The 15,459-nt window shown below is 46.7% G+C and overlaps 2 protein-coding genes across 5 annotated transcripts in view; both read right to left on the bottom strand.

Annotated features, from left to right (window-relative positions):
• Positions 1–1,374: 1,374 nt before the first annotated feature.
• LOC143301457 (uncharacterized) lies at positions 1,375–6,417 on the bottom strand. 2 transcript variants are annotated; one of them, XM_076615760.1, is made up of 2 exons: positions 3,676–6,417; positions 1,375–3,545 (listed from the first exon to the last, which is right to left on the bottom strand). In XM_076615760.1, exons 1-2 carry the CDS (start codon positions 3,881–3,883, stop codon positions 2,821–2,823), a joined length of 933 nt encoding a protein of 310 aa, XP_076471875.1. In that variant the 5' UTR covers positions 3,884–6,417; the 3' UTR covers positions 1,375–2,820. The 2 variants fall into 2 exon arrangements, with proteins under 2 accessions (XP_076471875.1, XP_076471874.1); XM_076615759.1 differs by having other exon boundaries at positions 1,375–3,102; positions 3,146–6,417.
• A 2,550-nt stretch (positions 6,418–8,967) lies between these two features.
• Positions 8,968–15,459, bottom strand: part of LOC143301240 (uncharacterized) — a 45,974-nt gene continuing 39,482 nt past the window's right edge. For 2 of the 3 annotated variants that reach the window (XM_076615375.1, XM_076615377.1), the window contains 4 exons: positions 13,949–14,098; positions 12,750–12,837; positions 11,502–11,636; positions 8,968–9,099 (listed from right to left, as the gene is read on the bottom strand). In XM_076615375.1, the coding sequence (XP_076471490.1) occupies positions 9,034–9,099; positions 11,502–11,636; positions 12,750–12,837; positions 13,949–14,098 (439 nt within the window). In that variant the 3' untranslated portion in view covers positions 8,968–9,033. The remainder of the gene's footprint in view (positions 9,100–11,501; positions 11,637–12,749; positions 12,838–13,948; positions 14,099–15,459) is intronic. The other variant, XM_076615374.1, reaches the window with a different exon arrangement.

A 15,459-nucleotide genomic window follows, 5' to 3' on the forward strand; every position in this document is an offset into this window, starting at 1 on the left:
AATGACTGTGGTCTGTTATGCTGGAATAAGAATGATCCTTGTCCTATGTATGAATGACTCTGGTCTTTGGGGTAAGAGTTATATTGTTTGTCATGTAAGATTATGCAAGGATGGTTCTTGTTTGCAAGGTAATAATGAGTCTTGGCACTAACGTTGAATGACAGCGTCGTTTAGTGTGGTGGTTGTCGCAGTCAGCATCGTTCCAGTGCTGTTCTGTTTGCAAGGTAATAATGAGTCTTGGCACTAACGTTGAATGACAGCGTCGTTTAGTGTGGTGGTTGTCGCAGTCAGCATCGTTCCAGTGCTGTTCTGTTTGCAAGGTAATAATGAGTCTTGGCACTAACGTTGAATGACAGCGTCGTTTAGTGTGGTGGTTGTCGCAGTCAGCATCGTTCCAGTGCTGTTCTGTTTGCAAGGTAATAATGAGTCTTGGCACTAACGTTGAATGACAGCGTCGTTTAGTGTGGTGGTTGTCGCAGTCAGCATCGTTCCAGTGCTGTTCTGTTTGCAAGGTAATAATGAGTCTTGGCACTAACGTTGAATGACAGCGTCGTTTAGTGTGGTGGTTGTCGCAGTCAGCATCGTTCCAGTGCTGTTCTGTTTGCAAGGTAATAATGAGTCTTGGCACTAACGTTGAATGACAGCGTCGTTTAGTGTGGTGGTTGTCGCAGTCAGCATCGTTCCAGTGCTGTTCTGTTTGCAAGGTAATAATGAGTCTTGGCACTAACGTTGAATGACAGCGTCGTTTAGTGTGGTGGTTGTCGCAGTCAGCATCGTTCCAGTGCTGTTCTGTTTGCAAGGTAATAATGAGTCTTGGCACTAACGTTGAATGACAGCGTCCTTTAGTGTGGTAGTTGTCGCAGTCAGCATCGTTCCAGTGCTGTTCTGTTTGCAAGGTAATAATGAGTCTTGGCACTAACGTTGAATGACAGCGTCGTTTAGTGTGGTGGTTGTCGCAGTCAGCATCGTTCCAGTGCTGTTCTGTTTGCAAGGTAATAATGAGTCTTGGCACTAACGTTGAATGACAGCGTCGTTTAGTGTGGTGGTTGTCGCAGTCAGCATCGTTCCAGTGCTGTTCTGTTTGCAAGGTAATAATGAGTCTTGGCACTAACGTTGAATGACAGCGTCGTTTAGTGTGGTGGTTGTCGCAGTCAGCATCGTTCCAGTGCTGTTCTGTTTGCAAGGTAATAATGAGTCTTGGCACTAACGTTGAATGACAGCGTCCTTTAGTGTGGTAGTTGTTGCAGTCAGCATCGTTCCAGTGCTGTTCTGTTTGCAAGGTAATAATGAGTCTTGGCACTAACGTTGAATGACAGCGTCGTTTAGTGTGGTGGTTGTCGCAGTCAGCATCGTTCCAGTGCTGTTCTATTTGCAAGGTAATAATGAGTCTTGGCACTAACGTTGAATGACAGCGTCGTTTAGTGTGGTGGTTGTCGCAGTCAGCATCGTTCCAGTGCTGTTCTGTTTGCAAGGTAATAATGAGTCTTGGCACTAACGTTGAATGACAGCGTCCTTTAGTGTGGTAGTTGTTGCAGTCAGCATCGTTCCAGTGCTGTTGTTGCAGCGTCTGGAGGAAGCTGTGTCTGTATGGTTGTATGATGATTACGTGTTTGTTGTTTAGTGTGTCAACATTGAGTTGTACTGCTGATGTTGATTGTGGTCAGTTTATCAGTTTGGTTGGTGGCTATGATTAGGATTTGCACCAAATAGTTCTGGTCAATATAAATGACTGTATTTTGCCAGAAAACACTGCCTTGTTGGTCACCAAATGTAAAGATTGGATGGTATATTTATTTTGTAGTTAGTTTCAGTGTTGTGCAGTGTGACATTGAAATAGAGAGGATTCTCACATTATTGGTGTTGGAGAGGAGAAATGATTGTGAGTAGAAAGCAGTCCCTGGTGTGTTGAGAGTCGTTTGGTTTGGTTTGTTTCGTCCTCTTTCTGCGTGAAAAATGATGTTGGTCACAAGGCAAAGTGACAGTGGAAAGTTGTCTTTATTGTTTGACTGCAGAAAATGTCATGTTTACATCATCACCATTGTGTCGTTTTTCAATGGACTCACTACTGTTGACAATGATTTTTGTGCTAGAGACACGAGAAAAGAATAAACAAAAACAACTGAACCATCGCATCATAAGGATTTTTCCCTCATAGTAATCAGGGTAGAAAAATATCTTCATCTTTGACAGATTAGTGATGTAACTTTTTTTTTTTAACAGTAATTGTGCTCTAATGGCAGTTTAGGTGTCATGATTTCTGCGATGCTGCCCACGTTCAGAAATGGCAGTTTAGGTGTCATGATTTCTGCGATGTTGCCCACGCCCACAAATGGCAGTTTTAGGTGTCATGATTTCTGCGATGCTGCCCACGCCCACAAATGGCAGTTTTAGGTGTCATGATTTCTGCGATGCTGCCCACGCCCACAAATGGCAGTTTTAGGTGTCATGATTTCTGCGATGCTGCCCACGCCCACAAATGCAGAATCCTGAATCAGCAGTAAACAAGACATGGCTGTGTGCAGTTTTCTCCAAAGTCCGACTGTTAAAAAGTGGAGCTTGCACCTTTGAAGATGATGAGGTAGGAAGATGAGATAGCATAGACATGAAGGACAGACACGTGTGTGTGAATGCATGGCCCAGTTGTGTAACAAAAGAGCATACGTGTGTGAATGACCAAGATGAGCGGCTGGAAGAGATGAGGTCTACAAGTCACTTTGTCAGTCAGTTCTCTTTGAACAGCCTTCCTTTTGTGTCCTTATTTTACCCCATTTGATAAGAAGGGTGTGGGTGTGTGTGTGTTGGTTAAAACATCGTCATGGATCAGGATTGCCTTTCTTCCAACTCTTTTATTTGTTCTCTTTTCCTGTTTATTTTATTTCCTTCCCAGTCCCTTTTCTGTGTTTCTAAGTGCTGACTATTTCTGATCTCATCCTCTGCAAGTTGTAAGCTTTTCTTCCTACCTGTGGTGTTGACCTTGTTGCTGTGTACCTGTGGTCTGTGTACCTGTGGTGTTGGCCTTGTTGCTGTGTACCTGTGGTCTGTGTACCTGTGGTGTTGGCCTTGTTGCTGTGTATCTGTGGTGTTGACCTTGGTGCTGTGTACCTGTGGTCTGTGTACCTGTGGTGTTGACCTTGTTGCTGTGTACCTGTGGTCTGTGTACCTGTGGTGTTGACCTTGTTGCTGTGTACCTGTGGTGTTGACCTTGTTGCTGTGTACCTGTGGTCTGTGTACCTGTGGTGTTGGCCTTGTTGCTGTGTATCTGTGGTCTGTGTACCTGTGGTGTTGGCCTTGTTGCTGTGTATCTGTGGTCTGTGTACCTGTGGTGTTGGCCTTGTTGCTGTGTATCTGTGGTGTTGACCTTGTTGCTGTGTACCTGTGGTCTGTGTACCTGTGGTGTTGGCCTTGTTGCTGTGTATCTGTGGTCTGTGTACCTGTGGTGTTGGCCTTGTTGCTGTGTACCTGTGGTCTGTGTACCTGTGGTGTTGGCCTTGTTGCTGTGTATCTGTGGTCTGTGTACCTGTGGTGTTGGCCTTGTTGCTGTGTACCTGTGGTCTGTGTACCTGTGGTCTGTGTACCTGTGGTGTTGGCCTTGTTGCTGTGTATCTGTGGTCTGTGTACCTGTGGTTGTTGCTGTGTAGTTGTACAGGGGCAGCAAGTTGTAAGGTTCCTGTGTACCTGTGGTCTGTGTACCTGTGGTGTTGGCCTTGTTGCTGTGTACCTGTGGTCTGTGTACCTGTGGTTGTTGCTGTGTAGTTGTACAGGGGCAGCAAGTTGTAAGGTTCCTGTGTACCTGTGGTGTTGACCTAGTGCTTTGTACCAGTACAGGGCAATTAATCACATTCATTTTGTACTGGAGGGTGGTGGGAGTCTGGAACAATGTCATCTTTTTGCTTATTGGACTATACTCACGGTTATCAGAAAAAGCAAAAATACCTTGCTTTTCTGAAGCATTGCTTTGTTCACATATTTTACCTGTTTTTTTTTTTCAGTTTTGTAAACGTTGATCAAATTTATTATACCTGTCATGATTATACATGATTGTTTTTCAGAAGCAGTCATATTTTGGCTTTTTTCTGTTTGTAAACATTCGTTGATTAAGTTTACAATACCTGTTACAATTATACACCTAATTTTTTTCTTATACTCTTGAAGTCTGTGACTTCATTTGCCAGTCTGGCAACCAGTTGATTGGTTTTGTTTTGGAAATGTTTGTTTTGTGACTGTGTCACACATCCTATGTTGTGTTGTGTTGGGGGAAACGGAATGACTGATCCACTGTATTGACACTGGATAATAACTGTAACATGTTGAGAAATTGGAAGAAAACTGTATTTGTTTAAATGCTATGACACAATGTGACTGCAATTATTTACTCAAGCTTTGATTCTGACAAGCTTTTTTCTTTCTTTTTATTTTTTTAATTATTTTTTTTTTTTTTTTAAAGAAATTGGCTGTCATATCTGTCTTTGTTTCCAGAAATTGTTAAGGTCTTTGTTTGCTGCCAGGGATTTTGTATTGACCATGTGTCTGTTCAGATGAATGATAGTGATGTATGTAATTGTTGTAGATGGCTTGAAAGTGAAGATTTCTGTGGAGAAGGAACGTATGTCATCGTTGTTGGCTTGAAAGTGAGTCATCGTTGTTGGCTTGAAAGTGAAGATTTCTGTGGATAAGGAATGTACGTCATCGTTGCTGGCTTGAAAGTGATGATTTCTGTGGATAAGGAATGTACGTCATCGTTGTTGGCTTGAAAGTGATGATTTCTGTGGATAAGGAATGTATGTCATCGTTGCTGGCTTGAAAGTGATGATTTCTGTGGATAAGGAATGTATGTCATCGTTGTTGGCTTGAAAGATTTCTGTGGATAAGGAATGTACGTCATCGTTGCTGGCTTGAAAGTGATGATTTCTGTGGATAAGGAATGTACGTCATCGTTGTTGGCTTGAAAGTGAAGATTTCTGTGGATAAGGAATGTACGTCATCGTTGCTGGCTTGAAAGTGAAGATTTCTGTGGATAAGGAATGTACATCATCGTTGCTGGCTTGAAAGTGATGATTTCTGTGGATAAGGAATGTACGTCATCGCTGTTGGCTTGAAAGTGATGATTTCTGTGGATAAGGAATGTACGTCATCGTTGTTGGCTTGAAAGTGATGATTTCTGTGGATAAGGAATGTACGTCATCGTTGTTGGCTTGAAAGTGATGATTTCTGTGGATAAGGAATGTATGTCATTGTTGTTGGCTTGAAAGTGAAGATTTCTGTGGATAAGGAATGTACGTCATCGTTGTTGGCTTGAAAGTGAAGATTTCTGTGGATAAGGAATGTATGTCATCGTTGTTGGCTTGAAAGTGAAGATTTCCTTCTGTCTCATGAATGTAGCTTTTGGGCGAGTCCTGTTGAGGTCTTCGTTTTTGGCAGACTCATGGGGGACTGTCACTGGGGATATTGTAGAGGTCTCCACTTTGAAAAGGTCGCAACAATGCCATGATCAAAACATTATTGTTAGCCTGAGAGTGCATTGAGTGTATGTTTAAAATCATGGTAGACTGGTGTGAAAGTAGTTTGTGTTCAGTTGGGTTGTTTTTTTTAACTTTAACAATCAGGAACATTTTGAGAGCAAATGTTTTTCTTTTTTTGCAACTTATGACAGTGGTATAGTCATTGGCATCTCAGACAAATATTTGAGATTGTCAATTAAGATGTTATGTGAAGATTAATTATCAAATTGTGTGTTGAATATCTGAGATAAGACATCAGCTGACGTCCTACAAAAAGTGTTGCCATAGTGCCTTCAAGACGTCCACTGACATCCTGGATATTTTAACATTTTTCCTTCATTTGAGTTTGGTTCAGTTCACATAAACAGACTCTGAACAGTTTCTAACGTGTCTGGATTATAAAAATACTGTTTCCATGCATCAGGTAGATGAACCCTTTCTGCTCAATATTAACTTGCTGACTGGATAATGTGATAACGTTTTTGTAAAGGTAAATAAATGTAGATTCTGAATCTGAGCCTTTTTTTCCCCCCAATCACTTTGATTGTAGATAAATGTTAAGGAATTTAATGTGAAAATCATTTTTGTTTTCCATAGAATGGCGTCCATAAAGAAAATACAGTTAGAAACAGCATGCCTGTTGTCAGGTTACAGGAGAAATTAAAACCAAACTCCAATTAAGGAAAAATCTTGCAGGACGTCTTGCACAATGGCAACACTTTTTGTAGGACGTCAGCTGACGTGTTATAGGCACTGTACTGGTTAATGAAACAATGTAGACAATGAACACTGCGCTTCTAAAGATGAAAGGTACATGCGTTCCACACCCTGCCCACCTCTCCCATCCTTCTCCCTGTCCTACCTGCCTTCCATCTGTCTGTCCCCCCTCCCCCCCCCCATCCTGCCTTCCATCTGGCCTTCCGTCCGTCTGTCCCGCCTTCCGTCCGTCTGTGTCCCCCTTCCCCCCGTCCTGCCTTCCGTCTGTCTGTCCCCCTTCCCCCCGTCCTGCCTTCCCCCCATCCTGCCTTCCGTCTGTCTGTCCCCCCGTCCTGCCTTCCGTCTGTCTCTCCCCCCATCCTGCCTTCCCCCCATCCTGCCTTCCGTCTGTCTGTCCCCCCGTCCTGCCTTCCGCCCATCCTGCCTTCCGTCTGTCTGTCCCCCGTCCTGCCTTCCGTCTGTCTGTCCCCCCCGTCCTGCCTTCCGTCTGTCTGTCCCCCTTCCCCCCGTCCTGCCTTCCCCCCATCCTGCCTTCGTCGTCTGTCCCCCCGTCCTGCTCCGTCTGTCTGTCCCACCTGCCTGCCTTCCCCCCATCCTGCCTTCCCCCATCCTGCCTTCCATCTGTCTGTCCCCCCGTCCCTGCCTTCCGCCCATCCTGCCTGTCCGTCTTCTGTCCCCCCATCCTGCCTTCCCCCCATCCTGCCTTCCGTCTGTCTGTCCCCCTTCCCCCCATCCTGCCTTCCCCCCATCCTGCCTTCCCCCCATCCTGCCTTCCGTCTGTCTGTCCCGCCGTCCCCCCATCCTGCCTTCCCCCCATCCTGCCTTCCGTCTGTCTGTCCCCCTTCCCCCCCCATCCTGCCTTCCCCCCATCCTGCCTTCCGTCTGTCTGTCCCCCTTCCCCCCGTCCTGCCTTCCGTCTGTCTGTCCCCCTTCCCCCCCGTCCTGCTCCGTCTGTCTCCTGCTCCCCCCATCCTGCCTTCCGTCTGTCTGTCCCCTTCCCCCCGTCCCTGCCTTCCCCCCATCCTGCCTTCCGTCTGTCTGTCCCCCCGTCCTGCCTTCCGTCTGTCTGTCCCCCTTCCCCCCATCCTGCCTTCTGTCTGTCTGTCCCCCCGTCCTGCCTTCCCCCATCCTGCCTTCCGTCTGTCTGTCCCCCCGTCCTGCCTTCCGTCTGTCTGTCCCCCTTCCCCCCATCCTGCCTTCCGTGTCTGTCCCCCTTCCCCGTCCTGCCTTCCGTCTGTCTGTCCCCCTTCCCCCCCGTCCTGCCTTCCGTCTGTCTGTCCCCCTGTCCTGCCTTCCCCCCATCCTGTCTTCCGTCTGTCTGTCCCCTTCCCCCCGTCCTGCCTTCCGCCCATCCTGCCTTCCGTCTGTCTGTCCCCCCCGTCCTGCCTTCCCCCCATCCTGCCTTCCGTCTGTCTGTCCCCCTTCCCCCCGTCCTGCCTTCCCCCAATCCTGCTTCCCGTCTGTCTGTCCCCCTTCCCCCCCATCCTGCCTTCTGTCTGTCTGTCCCCCTTCCCCCCGTCCTGCCTTCCGTCTGTCTGTCCCCCCGTCCTGCCTTTCCGTCTGTCTGTCCCTCTTCCCCCCCGTCCTGCCTTCCGTCTGTCCCCCTTCCCCCCCGTCCTGCCTTCCGTCTGTCCCCCTTCCCCCCCGTCCTGCCTTCCGTCTGTCTGTCCACCCGTCCTGCCTTCCGTCTGTCTGTCCCCCTTCCCCCCGTCCTGCCTTCCGTCTGTCTGTCCCCCATCTGTCTGTCTGTCCCCCTTCCCCCCGTCCTGCCTTCCGTCTGTCTGTCCCCCTTCCCTGCCTTCTGTCTGTCTGTCCCCCTCCCGTCTGTCTGTCTGTCCCCTGTCCCGCCTTCCGTCTGTCTGTCCCCTGTCCCCCTCCCCCCCCCTCCCACGTTCCGTCTGTCTCCCCCCCGGTCCTGCCTTCCATCTGTCTGTCCCCCTTCAGTCTGTCTGTCCCCTGTCCCCCTTCCCCCAGTCCTGCCTTCAGTCTGTCTGTCCCCCTTTCCCCCCCCCGTCCGTCCCCCTTCCCCCCCCCCCGTCCTGCCTTCCATCTGTCTGTCCCCCTTCCCCCCCGTCCTGCCTTCAGTCTGTCTGTCCCCCTTCCCCCCCGTCCTGCCTTCCGTCTGTCTGTCCCCCTTCCTGCCTTCCGTCTGTCTGTCTGTCTGTCTGCATGCCTTCTCCCGTCCTGCCTTCTGTCTGTATGCACATCCCTCCCCTGCACCCCCCCACCCCACCCCACCCCCCTGCCAGTCTGCACGTTCCCCCCCACCCCCTCTTCCTGCCTCAGTGGATCAGTCAGTCTGCACGTCATACAACTGACACGGGTTACAACATGCGGCAACAACATGAAATCCAATATGAAGAAAAAAGAAAAGTGTTTTTCGTTTTGTTCTTGAGCATTATGTTTGACAAAACATTCAAAACACCATCAACTAAACACATCACAAATTATACCTCATCTGTGAACACACAAACATTTACATCACATCACTAGGGCTGTGATGAGTTTTCACAGTTGGAGCATTTCTCTTTACAGTATGTTGATTGCATGAGACGGGGTGATAGTGTGGCATGTTCTGTTAGATCATTGTGTTCTGTGAGTATTCCCTGTTTATGTTTTGAGTGACTGACAATAAATGATTCCTTGTCACTTGGTGCTGTTGCTTGGATTTTCATTTTGCCTCTGTGCTGTGTGTGTTTTGTTTGTGTGTTCTGGACAGGTGGGATCCATGTACTTGAAACAAAATCAGCCACAGGATTAACTCTGATTTTAATCAGTTAAAATGTTAGATAGTTAACCAGGAGCAGTGTAGAAGTGCTCACCAGGAGAGGTGGGCATCACACTGGTCACGTCTGGGGACACAGGCACCAAGACCATCACATTGCTGAAACACAGGTCAGACAGCCTCCATAACCACCATCATCATCATGTATAGGATTCGTCACCACATCTCATTTCAGTGGATTTAATATTATACTTTGGAAGAGTAGTTGATTTTCCAAGGTCAAGAGAAAACTGAAGTCTTTATTGTTCATATTTACACTGCCCCTGCTGTGTCAATGGCTGAGGTAAACTACCTGTTGTCTATTTTCTTTTGATTTTTCAAAAAAGAACTCTTTAACAAAAGTTAGTTCAGTATCATCAAGGTCTTGTCTTCAGCTTGGGAGTTGTCGGAGGTGGTGGGTGGGGAGGGGGTGGGGTGGGGATGAGGCTAAAGACACAGACAACCTCTGTTGTGTTGGCAGCTGTCAAGAGAAGATCAGGGGTGGTCATCCCTGTCCAGCTCGTCATGAAATCCAGAAAACTCATTCAGGAAGCTGTGCACTTACTTTTTCTCTTCCTTCTCACTTTGTACTGAGTCAAACTTGCTTGTTACATATTTGGTATTCATCTGCACTTTGTGCATATCACAAATCAGACCTTGCATTGGTAGACATTATTGGTAGACCGACACAAAATCATGTCCTGAAGACTGACAAAATCATTTTCTGATAGCTGATGTGGCTCTCATAACTTGAGAATCTGTCTGCTACTCATTCAATGTACAGCAGTTAAATTATCATAATGACCTTGACCTGAGAAGTAAAATCTACAATGAATTGACAGGGTTACACTGGTAATATCCACAAGGAAAGGACCAGGTGTATATGATAAAGATCTATCAGTACAGGAACACAGGTAACATCAAGGAAAGGACCAGGTGTATACCATAAAGACCTATCAGTACAGGAACACAGGTAACATCAAGGAAAGGACCAGGTGTATACCATAAAGATCTATCAGTACAGGAACACAGGTAACATCAAGGAAAGGACCAGGTGTATACCATAAAGATCTATCAGTACAGGAACACAGGTAACATCAAGGAAAGGACCAGGTGTATACCATAAAGATCTATCAGTACAGGAACACAGGTAACATCAAGGAAAGGACCAGGTGTATATGATAAAGATCTATCAGTACAGGAACACAGGTAACATCAAGGAAAGGACCAGGTGTATACCATAAAGATCTATCAGTACAGGAACACAGGTAACACCAAGGAAAGGACCAGGTGTATACCATAAAGATCTATCAGTACAGGAACACAGGTAACACCAAGGAAAGGACCAGGTGTATACCATAAAGATCTATCAGTACAGGAACACAGGTAACATCAAGGAAAGGACCAGGTGTATACCATAAAGATCTATCAGTACAGGAACACAGGTAACATCAAGGAAAGGACCAGGTGTATATGATAAAGATCTATCAGTACAGGAACACAGGTAACATCAAGGAAAGGACCAGGTGTATACCATAAAGATCTATCAGTACAGGAACACAGGTAACACCAAGGAAAGGACCAGGTGTATACCATAAAGATCTATCAGTACAGGTTCACAGGTAACATCAAGGAAAGGACCAGGTGTATACCATAAAGATCTATCAGTACAGGAACACAGGTAACATCAAGGAAAGGACCAGGTGTATACCATAAAGATCTATCAGTACAGGTTCACAGGTAACATCAAGGAAAGGACCAGGTGTATACCATAAAGATCTATCAGTACAGGAACACAGGTAACATCAAGGAAAGGACCAGGTGTATACCATAAAGATCTATCAGTACAGGAACACAGGTAACATCAAGGAAAGGACCAGGTGTATACCATAAAGATCTATCAGTAAAGGAACACAGGTAACATCAAGGAAAGGACCAGGTGTATACCATAAAGATCTATCAGTACAGGAACACAGGTAACATCAAGGAAAGGACCAGGTGTATAATGACAGACCTATCAGTACAGGTTCACAGGTAACATCAAGGAAAGGACCAGGTGTATACCATAAAGATCTATCAGTACAGGAACACAGGTAACATCAAGGAAAGGACCAGGTGTATACCATAAAGATCTATCAGTACAGGAACACAGGTAACATCAAGGAAAGGACCAGGTGTATACCATAAAGATCTATCAGTACAGGTTCACAGGTAACATCAAGGAAAGGACCAGGTGTATACCATAAAGATCTATCAGTACAGGAACACAGGTAACATCAAGGAAAGGACCAGGTGTATACCATAAAGATCTATCAGTACAGGAACACAGGTAACATCAAGGAAAGGACCAGGTGTATACCATAAAGATCTATCAGTACAGGAACACAGGTAACATCAAGGAAAGGACCAGGTGTATAATGACAGACCTATCAGTACAGGTTCACAGGTAACATCAAGGAAAGGACCAGGTGTATACCATAAAGACCTTTCAGTGAAGAACAAGGTAAAAGACTGGCACTGACCATGCCGAGAGCACAGGGGACTCTGTGGGGAGTGCTGGTGGAGTTCACAGTGCCTGGGAACCAGGCTGCTTCACACTGCAACGCCTCACACAGGGACTGCAGCTTGGGCTGGGATCCACCCTGTGGCACACAGCACTGTATGTCACACAACACTGCTAACACAATGTCAATATTCACCCAACTCTATTTAGATATACACCTCACACTACAGATATACATCTCATGCTATATAGATAGATATAACCTAAAACTTTATAGGTGTGTATCCAACACTAGATATACATCCAACATAATATAGATATACATCTAACACTATCGATACATATCTAACACTGTAGATATACATCTATCACTATACAAATATACATCTAACACAACAGATATATATCTAACACTATAGATCTACACCTATCACTATACATCTAACACTATATATTTACATCTAACACTATACAGATATACATCTATTACTATACACATATACATCCAAAACTACACATAGACATCCAACAATATACAGATGTACATCCAACACAATATAGACATACATCTAACACTACTAGTAAACATCAACACTTTAAATGTACATATAACACTATACAGATATACATCTAACACAACAAGATATACATCTAACACACTATATATGTACATTTAACACTATACAGATACACATCTGACACTATACAGATACACATCTGACACTATACAGATACACATCTGACACTACACAGACATACAACTAACACTATACAGATATACATCAAACACTATAAAATTCTTCTGCGTGTTTGTGGGCTGCAACTTCCACATTCACGCATACATGGGTGGGCTTTTATGTGTACTACCTTTTTTACCCTGCCATGTAGGCAGCCATACTATGTTTTCAGGGGTATGCATGTTGGGTATATTCTTGTTTCCACGACTCACTGAACTCCGACCTTTAACGTGCGTATTTGTTCTTCTGCAAACGTATACACACGAAGGGTGTCCAGGTACATATGTTGTCCTGGGAGGTCTGAAAAGCCTCCATTCCTAACTGACCAGGTGGGGCACCTGTGTGTTCCACATGGTGGAATGTGCAGACTGACTGACAGAAGGTGGGGGGGGGGGGGGGAGGGTGGAACTTGCAGACTGACAGAAGGTGGGGGGGGGGGGGAGAGTGGAACTTGCAGACTGACAGAAGGTGGGGGGGGGGTGGAACTTGCAGACTGACAGAAGGTGGGGGGGGGGGGGGGGCGTACTCACCCAGGTGTGAGAGGCGTTGGGTCCGTACTGAAAGCGACACGAATCCTCCAGTGCTGCCTGACTGACTATCACACACTCTGGTTTGTTTCTGAAACACACACACACACAACACACACACAACACACACACAACACACACAACACACACACACACACACACAACACACACACAACACACACAACACACACACACACACACAATACACACAGCACACACACACACAGCACACACACAACACACACACACACACACAATACACACAGCACACACACACACAACACACACAATACACACACACACACACAAAATACTTGTGGATTTCTGCATTGCCCTTAAAAACCGTCATCGTTTTTTCAAGTACACACATGCAAGCACACATGAAGACTTCACTGAGTGGCAATGCTTTATGTGTCATGGAAGACACTGAGTGGCAACCTTTATGTTGAAGACACTGAGTGAGACTGAGTGGCAACCTTTATGTTGAAGAGACTGAGTGGCAACCTTTATGTTGAAGAGACTGAGTGGCAACCTTTATGTTGAAGACACTGAGTGGCAGTGAGTGGCAACCTTTATGTTGAAGAGACTGAGTGGCAACCTTTATGTTGAAGAGACTGAGTGGCAGTGAGTGGCAACCTTTATGCTGAAGAGACTGAGTGGCAACCTTTATGCTGAAGAGACTGAGTGGCAGTGAGTGGCAACCTTTATGTGTTGAAGTGACTGAGTGGCAACCTTTATGTTGAAGAGACTGAGTGGCAGTGAGTGGCAACCTTTATGTGTTGAAGTGACTGAGTGGCAACCTTTATGTTGAAGAGACTGAGTGGCAGTGAGTGGCAACCTTTATGTGTTGAAGTGACTGAGTGGCAACCTTTATGTTGAAGAGACTGAGTGGCAGTGAGTGGCAACCTTTATGTTGAAGAGACTGAGTGGCAACCTTTATGTTGAAGAGACTGAGTGGCAGTGAGTGGCAACCTTTATGTTGAAGAGACTGAGTGGCAACCTTTATGTTGAAGAGACTGAGTGGCAATCTTTATGTTGAAGAGACTGAGTGGCAACCTTTATGTTGAAGAGACTGAGTGGCAGTGAGTGGCAACCTTTATGTTGAAGAGACTGAGTGGCTTTGCTTTACGTGTCCTGGACCAAATAAGCACAGTCATCACAGCCACTACTCAACACAGAAACAGAGCAGTGGTCAGCATTACCTTAGCCAAAAGTGGAGAGCCTCACTGAGGGACAAGATGGAACAGTCAGCCCAGTGAATACTGTCCAGCTCCTCAACTTTCAGCCTGGCTGCCATGATGGCCTGGCCCTCGCTGTCGGAACAGTGTTGCGTCAGGTGGCCCAAACCCAGCCTGCACAGTCACCGCGCCCTTAGAATGCAACACTGACAGCATTTCGCTTCCTTGCTACTTCACAGCAATGGTGATGATGATGATGATGGTGATGGTGATGATGATGATGATGATGATGATGGTGATGATGACAGTGATAGTCATGGTGATGATGATGATGATGATGATGATGATGATGATGATGATGATGATGATGATGATGATGATGATGATGATGATGGTGATGATGACGATGGTGATGATGACAGTGATAGTCATGGTGATGATGGTCATGGTGATGATGATGGTGGTCCCTGCAGACTGCTGACACAGATGACCCCAGGTGTGGCCGTGTGGGGGTAGTGGGAATGAGTGGTGTGGGTGTAATGACGCTGAAACGGTGCAGGTGATGGGGCAGCAAAACACACCTGTGGGTACAGGTGACCAGTAAGGACAGCTGTGGGTACAGGTGAGGTGACCAGTAAGGACAGCTGTGGGTACAGGTGACCAGAAAGGACAGCTGTGGGTACAGGTGAGGTGACCAGTAAGGACAGCTGTGGGTACAGGTGAGGTGACCAGTAAGGACAGCTGTGGGTACAGGTGACCAGTAAGGACAGCTGTGGGTACAGGTGAGGTGACCAGTAAGGACAGCTGTGGGTACAGGTGACCAGAAAGGACAGCTGTGGGTACAGGTGAGGTGACCAGTAAGGACAGCTGTGGGTACAGGTGAGGTGACCAGTAAGGACAGCTGTGGGTACAGGTGAGGTGACCAGTAAGGACAGCTGTGGGTACAGGTGACCAGAAAGGACAGCTGTGGGTACAGGTGAGGTGACCAGTAAGGACAGCTGTGGGTACAGGTGACCAGTAAGGACAGCTGTGGGTACAGGTGAGGTGACCAGTAAGGACAGCTGTGGGTACAGGTGAGGTGACCAGTAAGGACAGCTGTGGGTGCAGGTGAGGTGACCAGTAAGGACAGCTGTGGGTACAGGTGAGGTGACCAGTAAGGACAGCTGTGGGTGCAGGTGAGGTGACCAGTAAGGACAGCTGTGGGTACAGGTGAGGTGACCAGTAAGGACAGCAGTGGGTACAGGTGAGGTGACCAGTAAGGACAGCTGCGGGTACAGGTGACCAGAAAGGACAGCTGTGGGTACAGGTGAGGTGACCAGTAAGGACAGCTGTGGGTACAGGTGACCAGTAAGGACAGCTGTGGGTACAGGTGACCAGTAAGGACAGCTGTGGGTACAGGTGACCAGTAAGGACAACTGTGGGTACAGGTGAGGTGACCAGAAAGGACAGCTGTGGGTACAGGTGACTAGTAAGGACAGCTGTGGGTACAGGTGACCAGTAAGGACAGCTGTGGGTACAGGTGACCAGAAAGGACA

Source organism: Babylonia areolata, chromosome 27, assembly GCF_041734735.1.
Source record: "Babylonia areolata isolate BAREFJ2019XMU chromosome 27, ASM4173473v1, whole genome shotgun sequence".
Taxonomy (NCBI): Eukaryota; Metazoa; Mollusca; class Gastropoda; order Neogastropoda; family Buccinidae; genus Babylonia; species Babylonia areolata.

Coding starts and splice junctions, on each gene's coding strand:
- LOC143301457 (XM_076615759.1), bottom strand. CDS start 3,883: ATGACATTGTTCCAGACTCCCACCACCCTCCAGTACAAAATGAATGTG. Junction 3,103..3,145: donor CACAGGTACACAGACCACAG/GTACACAGCAAC, acceptor CACAGACCACAG/GTACACAGCACCAAGGTCAA.